Source organism: Megalobrama amblycephala, linkage group LG24 (genome assembly GCF_018812025.1).
Source record: "Megalobrama amblycephala isolate DHTTF-2021 linkage group LG24, ASM1881202v1, whole genome shotgun sequence".
Lineage (NCBI taxonomy): Eukaryota > Metazoa > Chordata > Actinopteri > Cypriniformes > Xenocyprididae > Megalobrama > Megalobrama amblycephala.
Genome location: NC_063067.1, coordinates 13,554,634 through 13,567,456, shown reverse-complemented (window position 1 = coordinate 13,567,456; position 12,823 = coordinate 13,554,634). Strand labels below are relative to the sequence as shown.

The 12,823-nt window shown below is 37.9% G+C and overlaps 1 protein-coding gene across 2 annotated transcripts in view; it reads left to right on the top strand.

The window, feature by feature from the left end:
• Positions 1-12,823, top strand: part of camkvl (CaM kinase-like vesicle-associated, like) — a 55,473-nt gene that overhangs the window by 23,687 nt on the left and 18,963 nt on the right. Inside the window, exon 2 of one of the 2 annotated variants that reach the window (XM_048178773.1) lies at positions 9,142-9,166. The exons of the other annotated variant lie outside the window; for it this stretch is intronic. Within the exon in view, the coding sequence (XP_048034730.1) occupies positions 9,142-9,166 (25 nt within the window). The remainder of the gene's footprint in view (positions 1-9,141; positions 9,167-12,823) is intronic. 2 annotated transcript variants of the gene reach the window in all.

Genomic DNA, 12,823 nt, shown 5'->3' with positions numbered 1-12,823 from the left:
TAGTTTTCTAAGTCCTTACGATGGTTAATTGACTTGTAGTGGTGTGTTTGAGGCGAGCACTAACCTCCTCTGGCACGTCTACGCCAAAAAACAGCACTCGCAAGTTGAGCTGCGCCGACCCGACACAATCTCGCCTCATGTTCACGTTCACGTGAGAGTGACAAAATGCTTTACGGTAATTAAAAAACAATGTATATGTTATGACAATTTCGAAAATTACCCACCTCCATCAAGATTTCTTGTACTGTATTTGCAAAACTACTGCGCTGGTGAGCGTTGTAGTCGTTGTAGTCCAGAGCTGCGCTTGGAGCATTTACGACAGTGTGATACACTGAAGGAACCTGTAGGGGGAGCTTCGCAAATCTTACTGAGTTCCGCTTTAAGATTTAGTAATTCTGTTGTGTGCTTTTGTCATTTTCATTCTTTTTTGTTCAGATGATTCTATATAGCTTAAATTTATTTTTATTTCAGTTAGTTGCCAAGGCATCATTTCTATTTTTTGTATAATATTACATTTATATTTTAATATTTATATTATATTTAGATTGTATTTTATTTCAGCTTTATTTCAATTACTGAAAATTATTTTTAATAGTTTTATTTTGCTCTAACTTAGTTTTTTTTGGATAAAAAGTAACAAAATGACCATATTGACGATAACCATAGATATATAAAAATAGATTCCTCATTAGTGGCTGTTTCTTCGTAAGGCGTCCGCCATATTGGAAATACCGGTGAACATTCGAAAGCAAGTTGCCTGTGCGTCTACAATCATAGACACATGTATGACTATTTATATCTGCAATAGACTTCAGCAGACGATTTTGCTTAACTAACACAATAGCTGATGAAGGCATCAGCTAGTTACCATAGTATAAAAACCTGTAATATTGAGTTAATACATATAAAAACAGAAACCAACACATTCTCACCTTTGAAAGGTTATCCCATTTCTTCGGGAATTTAAATCTCATGGGTCTCACAATCAGAAGCTACAATCTTGTGTGGCATCTTTAGCCGCGTTTCCATTACAGATTTGTGCAAAACTTTTTGCAATATTTTCTAAATATCGATAAAAACTATTGCGAAATGATGACATTTCTATTAGCAGATGTTATGCGACTAAAACGTCTTTTTTTCCTCTCATAATAAGTCATTCCAAAAATCATGGCAACGAATGTTTTAGATTTACGTATATCCCAGCCACTGCACTAGCCATTATTTTTAATCAAAGGAGATGTAGGCATGTTATCCAAGCATTTATGACAAGGAAAGCTCGGTTTTTCTAGGTGTTTCTCGCTCCTATCTGCTTTGAGGTTTTGCAAAATATTCCTTTTTTCGAAATGCCTGAAAAACCACCTCAAGCAAGCGTAAAATGTTTTGCGATATATGGGAGTTTTTGAGAAACTGATGTTTTCATTGGGCGTATTTTCAATTTGTGCAATTTAACGGGTAATGGAAACACGGCGACTGTGAGTGATGACACATTAACCGTTCCAAGATGGCGGGCGCGCCAATGTGTCTAGAGTGGTCGAATGTTGCATCTACATATACATATCTATGGATGATTACACAAAGAATCGGTGTTCAAGGCTTATCCTGTTTCAGTACACTAAGCTTACAATATTGATTTAAATGTTGAGCATTTGATTTCGATTTGGTGGGAAATTGCATGTTTACATGATCTGTCCTTGCTTTACATCATGTTTGTAAGTAAAGATAAAAAGATCTGGGCTTTATGTTGGCAGTTATGTTACTTCCTCATATTACATTATTTTCATTGTTGTCAGACTTTCTTCTTACTGTCAGTGGTGAAGAAAAGGCAGATTTACATGAATTAATAAAATGTTGAAGACAACTACCATGAAAAAACAACTCTTCGAGTATCTTGCGATAAAGAGGCCACATTTCCGTAGTCGGATGTTACCATTTAGTCTGGTGCTGTGATCAGCCCATAGACTTCCCCAAAGTACATTATTGTAAACAGACAAACATAAAATGTGAAACTACCATGTTTTTGGTGCAGGAAACCGTAACCTTATAAGTGAACATAAGGGGAAAAAATATATATATATATATATATATATATATATATATATATATATATATATATATATATATATATATATATATACAAAACTCCATTAGTATACTCATCATACTGAAAGTTTGGATATAGTGACTGTGGGTGGATTTAATTTCTGGGTCACACAAACCCCCTTCTTACAAACATAATAATTAGATGTTCAAATCGGCAGTGACCATGTGTCCGTTTCATGCCTGAATGCGTATGTGTGTGTGTAGGGGCATGTTGTGTGTATGTTCAGCTGAGTAAGTGCATCTCAGACCAAAACACTGAGCAACCCAAAGATTTGTCCATAATGCTAAATTAAAGTCACAGTTAGTCGGTGAGCAAGTGTATCTTTGCTCATTACAGCAATAAGCATGAATTACTGCACTTCCTTTCAGCGATAATCCACTCAATGCTAATGCATAATTCATAAAAAAACAGCAAGCGAACACATATTTACCCTCTCAACTCTCTATCACAACCTGTTTTTGTTCCTTTGTCCAAATGTAAATCTGCCAATCAAGCTTCAAACAAGAATGAGGCATTACGTTTTATTACTCTGCTAACCTTCCTGTGTTTGTATCTCAGTTTTGGACTACAGCTGTTCCTCACTCGTCAAATTGATTTTTGCTTTAGTCAGTCGCTGCTTTTATCTGCAGGTGTCCATTGACCAAAGGTTACACACACCAGCTCCTGTTTTAGCTCCACTGTCTCCCCTCTGGGAGATATACAGTATCTATATAGCTGAAGAACAGTCTGTAGGGAGACAGAGAAAGGTAATGATGCGGATGTCTTGTATGTGGCCCCGGCTGCATGAGACCCCGGGGACCTCATTTAGATTCTGCTTGGACACAGGAATCTGTGTTAAAGAAGCAGCAGAATTGCTGAAAGAAGGGTCTCATGAAGGGCCCTTTTACCACAGCTGCCAGCATGCTTTAAAAACTCGTTATAAAACAAACCGGAGCAATAGTCACATCTCCTGCTGTACCGGTCGGGCGAGAAGCCCGTCTTCTAGCTTCAAATGGCTTCGGTTATATTTGATTTCTGCTAATGGGTTTAATGCAACTTAAAAAATGTTGGGTTTTTTTGTTGCAAAGAACCAGAACCCATTCACAGCTCTGTGTTTCTGCCGCAAAGCAAGTGGCACGAGCATCATTTCATTGAAATCCATTTACAAGGCTTCATTTGCATTTGTTTTGGAGCTTGGTTTTAAAATATGTCCATAATTCTGACAAAAAAAAACTAATAAATACACCCACTGTTCTTCCCTCAGACTGATGTTGTAAATTTACATTGGCGCACAGAGTAAGTTTGCTTATTAAAAAGGCGGGTGTAAATAATTTTGCTTGCAGACAGTTCAGTGATGAGGGATCTATGAACTATGTGGAGATCGCTGATTATAATTGGGCGGAGGGTTCGCTCATGCCGCGAGCAGACAAACGGCTTAAAAAAGGATATGCAACATTTGCATTGGCTTCTCAGATGAAGAAGAGAGTACAGCGAGCAGCAGGAGTGCCTCATTATATAGTGGCAAAACCACAATGAAATCAATTTGTGTCATCATAGGTAACGATTCCATTTAATGTTTAAGACAATAGGAGCAAATCGAAGTCTCAGACAGGAAGACAAATGGAAGCTTTGATGGTTTCTGTCTTTCTAATGAATAAAATCTGTCCTCCCACAGTCTTGTTGTAGCCTACCTGCGGACTTTTAACACAATGAGTTTCTCTCCTCTGCCTACACGTGTCTCAAAATACCATTATGGATACTTTAACATTTCTTCTGAATCATTGAACCAGTTTTTAGGGCATATTTACAGTTTTTATTTTATTTTTCTTTCCCTTCCCACTGGCATTCAAAACTTACAGTCTCTCACTTCTGCTAAAAATGAATCACAGATTTTCATGAAATCACATCGCACTTCAGCTTCTCATCAAATCTTCTGTCCAATCAAATGCTCTCTAGAATCTGAAGTCCGCCCCCTACACTATAAATCAGACGCTGATTTGAAGCTGTGGCTGAAATCAGTCATTTGTTCACACATTTATTAGTTTCTATATGGTGAATGGCACATAGTGCACTATATAGAGGATAGGGAACGATTCAGACAGTGTAAATATGCTTTCCATTGACGCGAATGAAGTCCGTTTTCGCGTTAGTGTCACGTGAACAGCCACAGCGTGAGCAGAGACATGAGAGCACAGAGCCTATCATATATGCGAGTCAGCACAGGCCACAAAACGTACTGGACCCATTTGAATTCTTCACATAATGCTGTATTTTAAAGTGATACTGATGAGTTTAGGAGGAGAAACGGTTAGAGATTAGAAGGAAACCAAAGCTTTACGAGCTCAGCGGCTTTGGCCGAGCTCTGATATAAACGAAACGCTATAGACCATAGACATCATATAGGTAGACGCCCTATTGGCCGCTGGGCGCCGAGATTTGCGGCCGCCATCTTAGACCGGTCGTACTCCTAAGTTGCGTCCCAATTCGCCTACTTATACGACGTCCTAAAAGCATTTACTGTTTTTGTAAAGAAAAAGTACATACTTTTGAGTGTGTAGCAGAAGAGTAGACAAGCTTTGGGACATACTACCTCGTCATAACTGCGTCTTTAACGGACGTTATGTCGCTTATTTACGCAACCTGTAACTGTTTAAACTACCCTGTCAATCATCTTGTCACAGTTAAAATCCTCCACATTGAATTAAATTTATTTTCCTACCGTTTCGGAGAGATGTAGTCGCACGTTGATCTGCCAGTCATGGGTCTTTCATGCAATAACTCTCCTCATATTTGCATAATGATGCATTTAAAAGTTAATGACCAAACGCATCGTTATAAATGTTCACAATGCTGTTGCAGATTAAATATAATGTGGATAACATTTAATAAATATATTTTCGTCAGGTTATATTGATTATTAATTATTCAAGCCCCTTTATCTTAACCGCTCTGCTTAACCGTCGGACCTCGCAAGTGTTTTCCACATAATTACTATTCAGATCAGAAGGAAGTTCGAAAGCACAAGAATGCGCTCAATGCACGAAACTTACTTTTAGCGTTAGGTAACGTTAAGTGCCTATTACCAACACAATCCAATCTGAATTTAATACATACATTGTTCGACCGGACAAAATAGTTATTTGTGTTTGTGCACGTGATATCAGGAAGCATACACACATGACGGCAAAGCGCAAATCGAGTTACTTCTGCTAGTATTACTAAAATATCGTATTTTACTGCAACTATCTGTTTCTGCTTCTTTATTATATCTATAATGTGTGATTTATAAATTACCTTATATCCTACATCACATATTTTGATTTTGGACGTCTGGTCACTTTATATCTTATTATATCAGAATATTATATAACTGTTAAGTCTACTATGAATATTAAAATACATTCAACAATGTGTCCTGTATCATAGCTACATGAATTACCTTTGCAGCAAAAAAAAAAAACCCGAGTCAAAATCAGTTAGGTATTCAGTGAGATATGATTAATTAAATGCGCTGACAGCTCATTGCACCTGTCAAACAAGTTACACTGAGTGGAGCTGGCGACCGATCCACGATGGCGGCTCCACGGCTCGTCCGTGCCAATCCATGGGTTTCAAAGACGTCACTTCCGCTATGTCCGCCGCCATATTTGTGACCGGTCACAGCTGCGCGCTCTGTTTAAGTCTATGGTGACAGCAGCTACAACTAGCAGAGGAAGGCCAACAAAACACTCTCAGAAGGTTCACAACAAATTTACAATATGTCTGGGATATGTGGTGCTGTTAGCCGTTTTAACAGTCGTCAGAACTACACATTTATTTGATCCCAAAGGAGTTAGATCGGCAGAATTATTGGCTTCATTCAGAAGGGACCACACCACTGGCAGCCAAACAGCAACGCACAACATTAATAACTGCTGGGACTGTCATTTACATAAGATTATAATTGTATACAATATTGTATTAAAATATTGTGAATTCTAGTTGCTGTGTTTCGGCGTGTTATTACAGGATGAACAAATTCATGACACGAGCTGACTACATTAATTAGTTCAAGTACATGCGTGCATGATTTTGTGCAAATATAAGTTGTAATTTTATGTCTATCTTGTATAAATATATATGAATTACCCTATATAGGATGTGTTCCGTTGAGTTAATTAACTTTGTTTACGGGTTTTTATTCTCTTCAGCTTCAGCGTGCGCAGCTCAAACAGCAACGATTAAGTCATTAAAATGTTTACAGTAATATTAAAACTTTCATATTTAAAAAAAAAAAAAAATACATTATTTTTAATAACTAGCTCTTATATTGTTCTTGTATTATATTCAGCAACACATGGTTTGATTAATAAGGATCACGAACAATAACAGATTTTTTTCTCAAATCATCTCATTTTGATTATTTGAGCTGCGCGCTGAATGAACACCCGTAAAATGAAGCGCTTTAAGTTAATTAACTCAAAGGAACACATCCTATATAGGGTAATTCATATATATTTATACAAGATAGACATAAAATTACAACTTATATTTGCACAAAATCATGCACGCATGTACTTGAACTAAGTAATGTAGTCAGCTCGTGTCGTGAATTTGTTCATCCTGTAATAACAAGCCGAAACACAGCAACTAGAATTCACAATATTTTAATACAATATTGTATACAATTATAATCTTATGTAAATGACAGTCCCAGCAGTTATTAATGTTGTGCGTTGCTGTTTGGCTGCCAGTGGTATGGTCCTTTCTGAATGAAGCCAATAATTCTGCCGATCTAACTCCTTTGGGATCAAATAAATGTGTAGTTCTGACGACTGTTAAAGCGGCTAACAGCACCACATATCCCAGACATATTGTAAATTTGTTGTGAACCTTCTGAGAGTGTTTTGTTGGCCTTCCTCTGCTAGTTGTAGCTGCTGTCACCATAGACTTAAACAGAGCGCGCAGCTGTGACCGGTCACAAATATGGCGGCGATAGATTACAGTGACGTCACATGAAACCCATGGATAGGCAGTAGCATTCGATAGGGCATCTAGCTATATATGATGTCTATGCTATAGACCCCTTAAAAGTTTGTAAACATTGCAACGTTTCCTGGTGGGCGGGGCTTAGCAGGAGGCAAAAAGAGACGCTGGACTCAATGTTGACAAGCGTTAGCTAGCATGTTTTAGGAGGGATTTATTAAACATAGATGCAGAAGAAGGTTCAGAACTGTCCGAATATGTACAGTCACTGACTCTGCGGGACCGTGACAGCCATTTTTGTAAATTAACTTAAGACAACATAGACAACATATGAATTACTTTCGGGTGGTTCGGGGAATTTTGTCAAGGCTTATTGTCTAATGTAACCTAACGCTGGGCTAACTATGATTATGGCTAGCAATGTGGATTATTTTAAGAGACCATTCAAAGGATGGCACACACATCTATCGCTGTATGTTTGTTTAACTTTTAAGCTAGCTAGTGCGCTGAAAGTTGGCGACTTTTCACCTATAAAACAGAAACTTGCTGATTTGTACTAGATAAAACCAACACACCATTACATATGCATTGATTATTTTACCTGATATGAAGTGTGCACTGCAAACACGAGCATTATTTATGATCGTTTCCGTCCAGTCTGTACGCCGTATTGCTTTCAACCACAATTATCTTTTTGATTTCTGTGAAGGAATGTCTGCCGGGATCTGGTAAAACTTTAGTTTTGAACCAAAAGTCCTGTTCCTTCTATTCTGGCAGCCAAAAACACAACAAGACGACATTTTAAAATCAAAACCTCAAACTTTTAGCGCGCCCACTATTAGTTCTTATTTATGTTTTGCCTCCAGCTAGAGCGGTGACGTCACAGTGACGTAGGCGATTAAGGGGTCTATTAGCTATTTAAAAAAAAAAAAAAAAGAATGGGCAGGGCTGTTCGATATATTTCTGTTTCAGTTGAAATTACGTCAACGCATTGAATAATGCTGCGCGTTCCAAGACACTTAAGTAGGCCTTTAAAGGGTTAGTTCACCCAAAAATGAAAATAATGTCATTTATTACTCACCCTCATGTCGTTCCACACCCGTAAGACCTTCATTCATCTTCGGAACACAAATTGTTGATGAAATCCGATGGCTCAGTGAGGCGTGCATTGCCAGCAATGTTACTGCACCTCTCAAGATCCATAAAGCTACTACAAACATATTTGAAACAGTTCACTTCAATATCTTAATATTATAAAGCGACAAGAATACTTTTTGTGCACCAAAAATACTAAATAACGACTTTTCAAGAATATATGGGCCGATTTCAAAACACTGCTAAAGAGCTTTACGAATCGAATCAGTGAATCGGAGCACCAAAGTCACGTGATTTCAGCAGTTTAGCCGTTTGATAGCAGATCCGAATCACTAATTCAAAACAAAAGATTAATAAAGCTCAGAAGTGTTTTGAAATCGGCCCATATAGATATCGTTGAAAATTCGTTATTTTGTTTTTTTGGCGCACAAAAAGTATTCTTATCGCTTGATAATATTAAGATAGAACCATTGAAGTCACATCAACTGTTTCAAATATGTTTTTTTAATCTTAATTTGTGTTCCGAAGATTAATGAAGGTCTTACGGGTGTAGAACGACATGAGGGTGAGTAATAAATGACATTATTTTCATTTTTGGGTGAACTACCCCTTTAAGGACAAATGGAACATCATTTATTGTATGCTATCAACGCATGTAGTAATGTATATCTGGTAATGTAAATGTATATCTTGAATGTAAGTCCCTTTGGGTAAATGTGAATGCCAAATGCATTAATAAACAACAACCACAACAACAACAACAAAAATCAAAACCAAGTCACATTAAAGTCTCATTAAAAATGTGAATTCTGTCCTCATTTACTCACCCTCCTGCATTTGTTTCTGCTCTAGAACACAAGATAAGATATTTCAAAAAATGTTTTAGGTTTTTTTGGTGTATATAGGCTACAATGAAAGTTTTTTTTTTTTTTTTTTACACCATTGTCTTTCATTGTATGGACAGTTGAAACATTTCTCAAATTATCTTCTTTTTTCCACAGACGACAGGTTTGGAACGACATGAGAGTGAGTAAATTATGACAACATTTTCATTTTTGGATAAACTACCCCTGTTTTTGATCAGCTAATCACAGTGACGTGGAGGCAATACCTCCTTTCATGTGACTTTTCACCATGCTTTAGGACCTTGAGTCTTCTCCTCCATCATGTACTGTTGATTATTTTCTCATCCAAATCTCACCCTGTATATCACAAGTGGTCTGTTCTCTCCCAGTTCTTTTCAATCTGTTCTCCTTCCTGTTTGTGCTCCCTGTGTTCTCACCTATAAGCTCAGGGATCAGGCGCTCATTCTAGTCACGTACATCATGTGGGACCTACAGAAACAGGCAAAATTCAACATCCATGTCTTCAGCATCAGTCCTGGTCAATTTGTAGCATTCCACCTGAAGGGTAACAGATTAATTTAATCCAGGCCTTCACTGCCCTTCCTGTATGGAAGCTGTCCTTTTGCATCAGCTCCAGATTTCTGAGCCTCCCTCCTGAGGAGCAGACAGTTTGGATGAGCATCTTGTGTTTGAATGAGAGCCCTTCCCTCCCTCCTCCCCTGATCTGTGGAGCATCCAGCTGCTCCAAGCAGCAGCCCAGCTGGACTCACTCAGCCTGGGTGGGGTTAACGCTGCCCCCTTTACATTCATGCCAAAGTCAATTCTAAGAATTCACCACTGAAGTCAGACATGTTATTGATTGTGGAGTCAATCCAAACTCAAATGGATGGGTTACTTAAAATATGAATCCAAGACTGTTTATACTTGGTATTAACATCTGCCTTGGGACTCACTGTTGCTTACAATATAGTTCAAAATTTAAATTTCACAACAAATGTGATATTTTAGTTGAGTAAACAAACTTGGGACATGATTGTCAGTACATTTAGACATCTTGTATATAGTCTAGGAAGAATGAAATAGTGAACTCCTTTTTCAGACAATTAAAATGAGTAGGAAACTGTAGCTTTCAAGCTATAAAAGGAAATAAAATGTTAAAAGTGGTCTGTATGTGGCTTATGAATTATTTTTCTAATCTGAAGTCAAATAAAAGCTTTGTAAGGCAATTAATATTCAGTAATATGATCGCTTTGACTGCATCAAATGAGGACAAAACTTGAACTGAATAATGAATCTGTAGAGCTGCTTTACAGCTCCATTTTATTTGTTTCATAATTAATGAATTTGGCAACATTAACAATGTTATTTTCACAATCTGTTTTATTTAAAGCACTATATACATAAATGTGACTTGTAGCAATGTCCAATTCATGAATTAAAGGGTTAGTTCACCCAAAAATGAAAATTCTGTCATTTATTACTCACCCTCATGCCGTTCCACACCCGTAAGACCTTCGTTTATCTTTGGAACACAAATTAAGATATTTTAGTTGAAATCCGATGGCTCCGTGAGGCCTCCATAGCCAGCAATGACATTTTCTCTCAAGATCCATAAAGGTACTAAAAACATATTTAAATCGGTTCATGTGAGTACAGTGGTTCAATATTAATATTATAAAGAGACGAGAATATTTTTGGTGCGCCAAAAAAAACCAAAATAACGACTTATTTAGTGATGGCCAATTTCAAAACACTGCTTCAAGAAGCATCGGAGCATAAATGAATCAGCGTATCAAATCGGCTGTTCAGAGTGCCAAAGTCACGTGATTTCAGCCGTTGGCAGTTTGACACGCGATCTGAATCATGATTCGATACGCCGATTCATAACACTCCGAATCTTCCTGAAGCAGTGTTTTGAAATCGGCCATCACTAAATAAGTCGTTATTTTGTTTTTTTTGGCGCACCAAAAATATTCTCGTCGCTTTATAATATTAATATTGAACCACTGTACTCACATGAACTGATTTAAATACGTTTTTAGTACATTAATGGATCTTGATAGAGGAAATGTCATTGCTGGCTATGCAGGCCTCACGGAGCCATCGGATTTCAACAAAAATATCTTAATTTGTGTTTCGAAGATTAATGAAGGTCTTACGGGTGTGGAACGACATGAGGGTGAGTAATAAATGACATTATTTTCATTTTTGGGTGAACTAACCCTTTAATCATTCTTTTGAGTTAGTGAATCATTTGATTCAGTTCACAAGGATAGGTAAATGAATCTGCATTTTTGGGTGAGCTATTGACCACTGAAGTCGGCATGAAATGGAAATTCACCGTATCTACTTTGTAAATGTATGTTATTTATCTTATTATGAATGATTCATCCATTTCTTAAAGTTTGACCTTACAATTTTACTATCAGGTATCATATGTCAGACTTCTCCAATCATTTACTTCACTTAAACCCCGCCGTCCATCCACTCAACAACTGATGAATTGAACCAAGTCACCGCCATACTTTTTTTCTTTTCGATAATCCATTCGGACGTACATCGCAAAAATGGAAGTAAAGATCTGACAACTTTAACACAAAGTGCAAATGGGGTCCTGTTTATATTTCCTTTTAAAGGAAACTTCCAACACTCTGTGATAAAATTGTTGATTCCACATAACATGTAATTGTAACAAAGAAGCTGAACCGAAGGCAGAATATTTGCTTTACTAATTCGGATGAGTCTTTTCTCAATATTTTCACTACATCTGAGGCTTCAGCTGAGGCTCTGGCAAAAATTACATCTAGCGGTGCCAAAATTCTGTTTCAGAACACCAAATGCATAATAAACCCAGCAGGATGATAATGATTATGGTGTTTGTCTGTGAGAGGTGGACATGAAAGCGTGACTGCACGCTATAATTTAGCACCAGATTAAGAAAGGGAAAGAACTTCTACTCTCCATGCTTTGACTTTTGAACTTGTTGCTGTGCTGGATTGTGAGGAGGTGTGTGTGTGTATGTGGGTTTGGGTTCAGATGTGTTTGGAGAACAGCACAGCTCCTCTCATCCATCCTGTGGGATTGGCTCTGGTGTTTAATGTGTGTGCCTCTAGAGATGAAGATTCATTGCTTTAATAAGAGCAGTACAGACAGGAGAGAGAAGAGTGTACCATTAGAGAGAAGTGTCTTGGGGAAAGCTGATGGTGAGGGTCTTATGGTCTTTAATGATGGAGGGAGGAATCTGTTGCAAACTAGTCTTTGTAGAAGGCACCCCTCAAACCCTTTGTCGCTTCCTCGTCTTTGTCTTGTGTCTTTCTTGAACTCGGTCTCCTGTGGACGTGTTGCCTTGTGCAGGCTGGGGGAATGTTCGAATGCTAATTTTGGACCGAAAGATGGGTGTGTGTATGAAACGGGTGGGCGTGCGCAAAAATAGCCATTATAAATATGCATGGACCCTCAATTAAAACAACATACATTTCTGCCAGAAATGATCTGAGAAATCACAAGCTCTGAGACAGTAATCCTTAATCACACCGCACTCCGCAATGGTACATTAACAAAGTCGTCTCTACAAGATTGACTTTTTTTCACACCGGAGAGAGAAGGATGTGCGATTCATTACATGTAATACAGGCCACATATTGAGTGTAGCTAATGAGCGAGGGCTGTCAAATGTGATCCATCCTTCCAGTGCAAGGTTCCCATCAAAACATGCGCATCACTACCCTAATGTAAGCATGTCACCTCCTGTATTTACAGCCAGCTCCGGAGGGAATCTGCGGTCGTTGTGAATATATCTTGTCATTTAGTTCATGCCATACGGAAAGAGTGTTAAAAA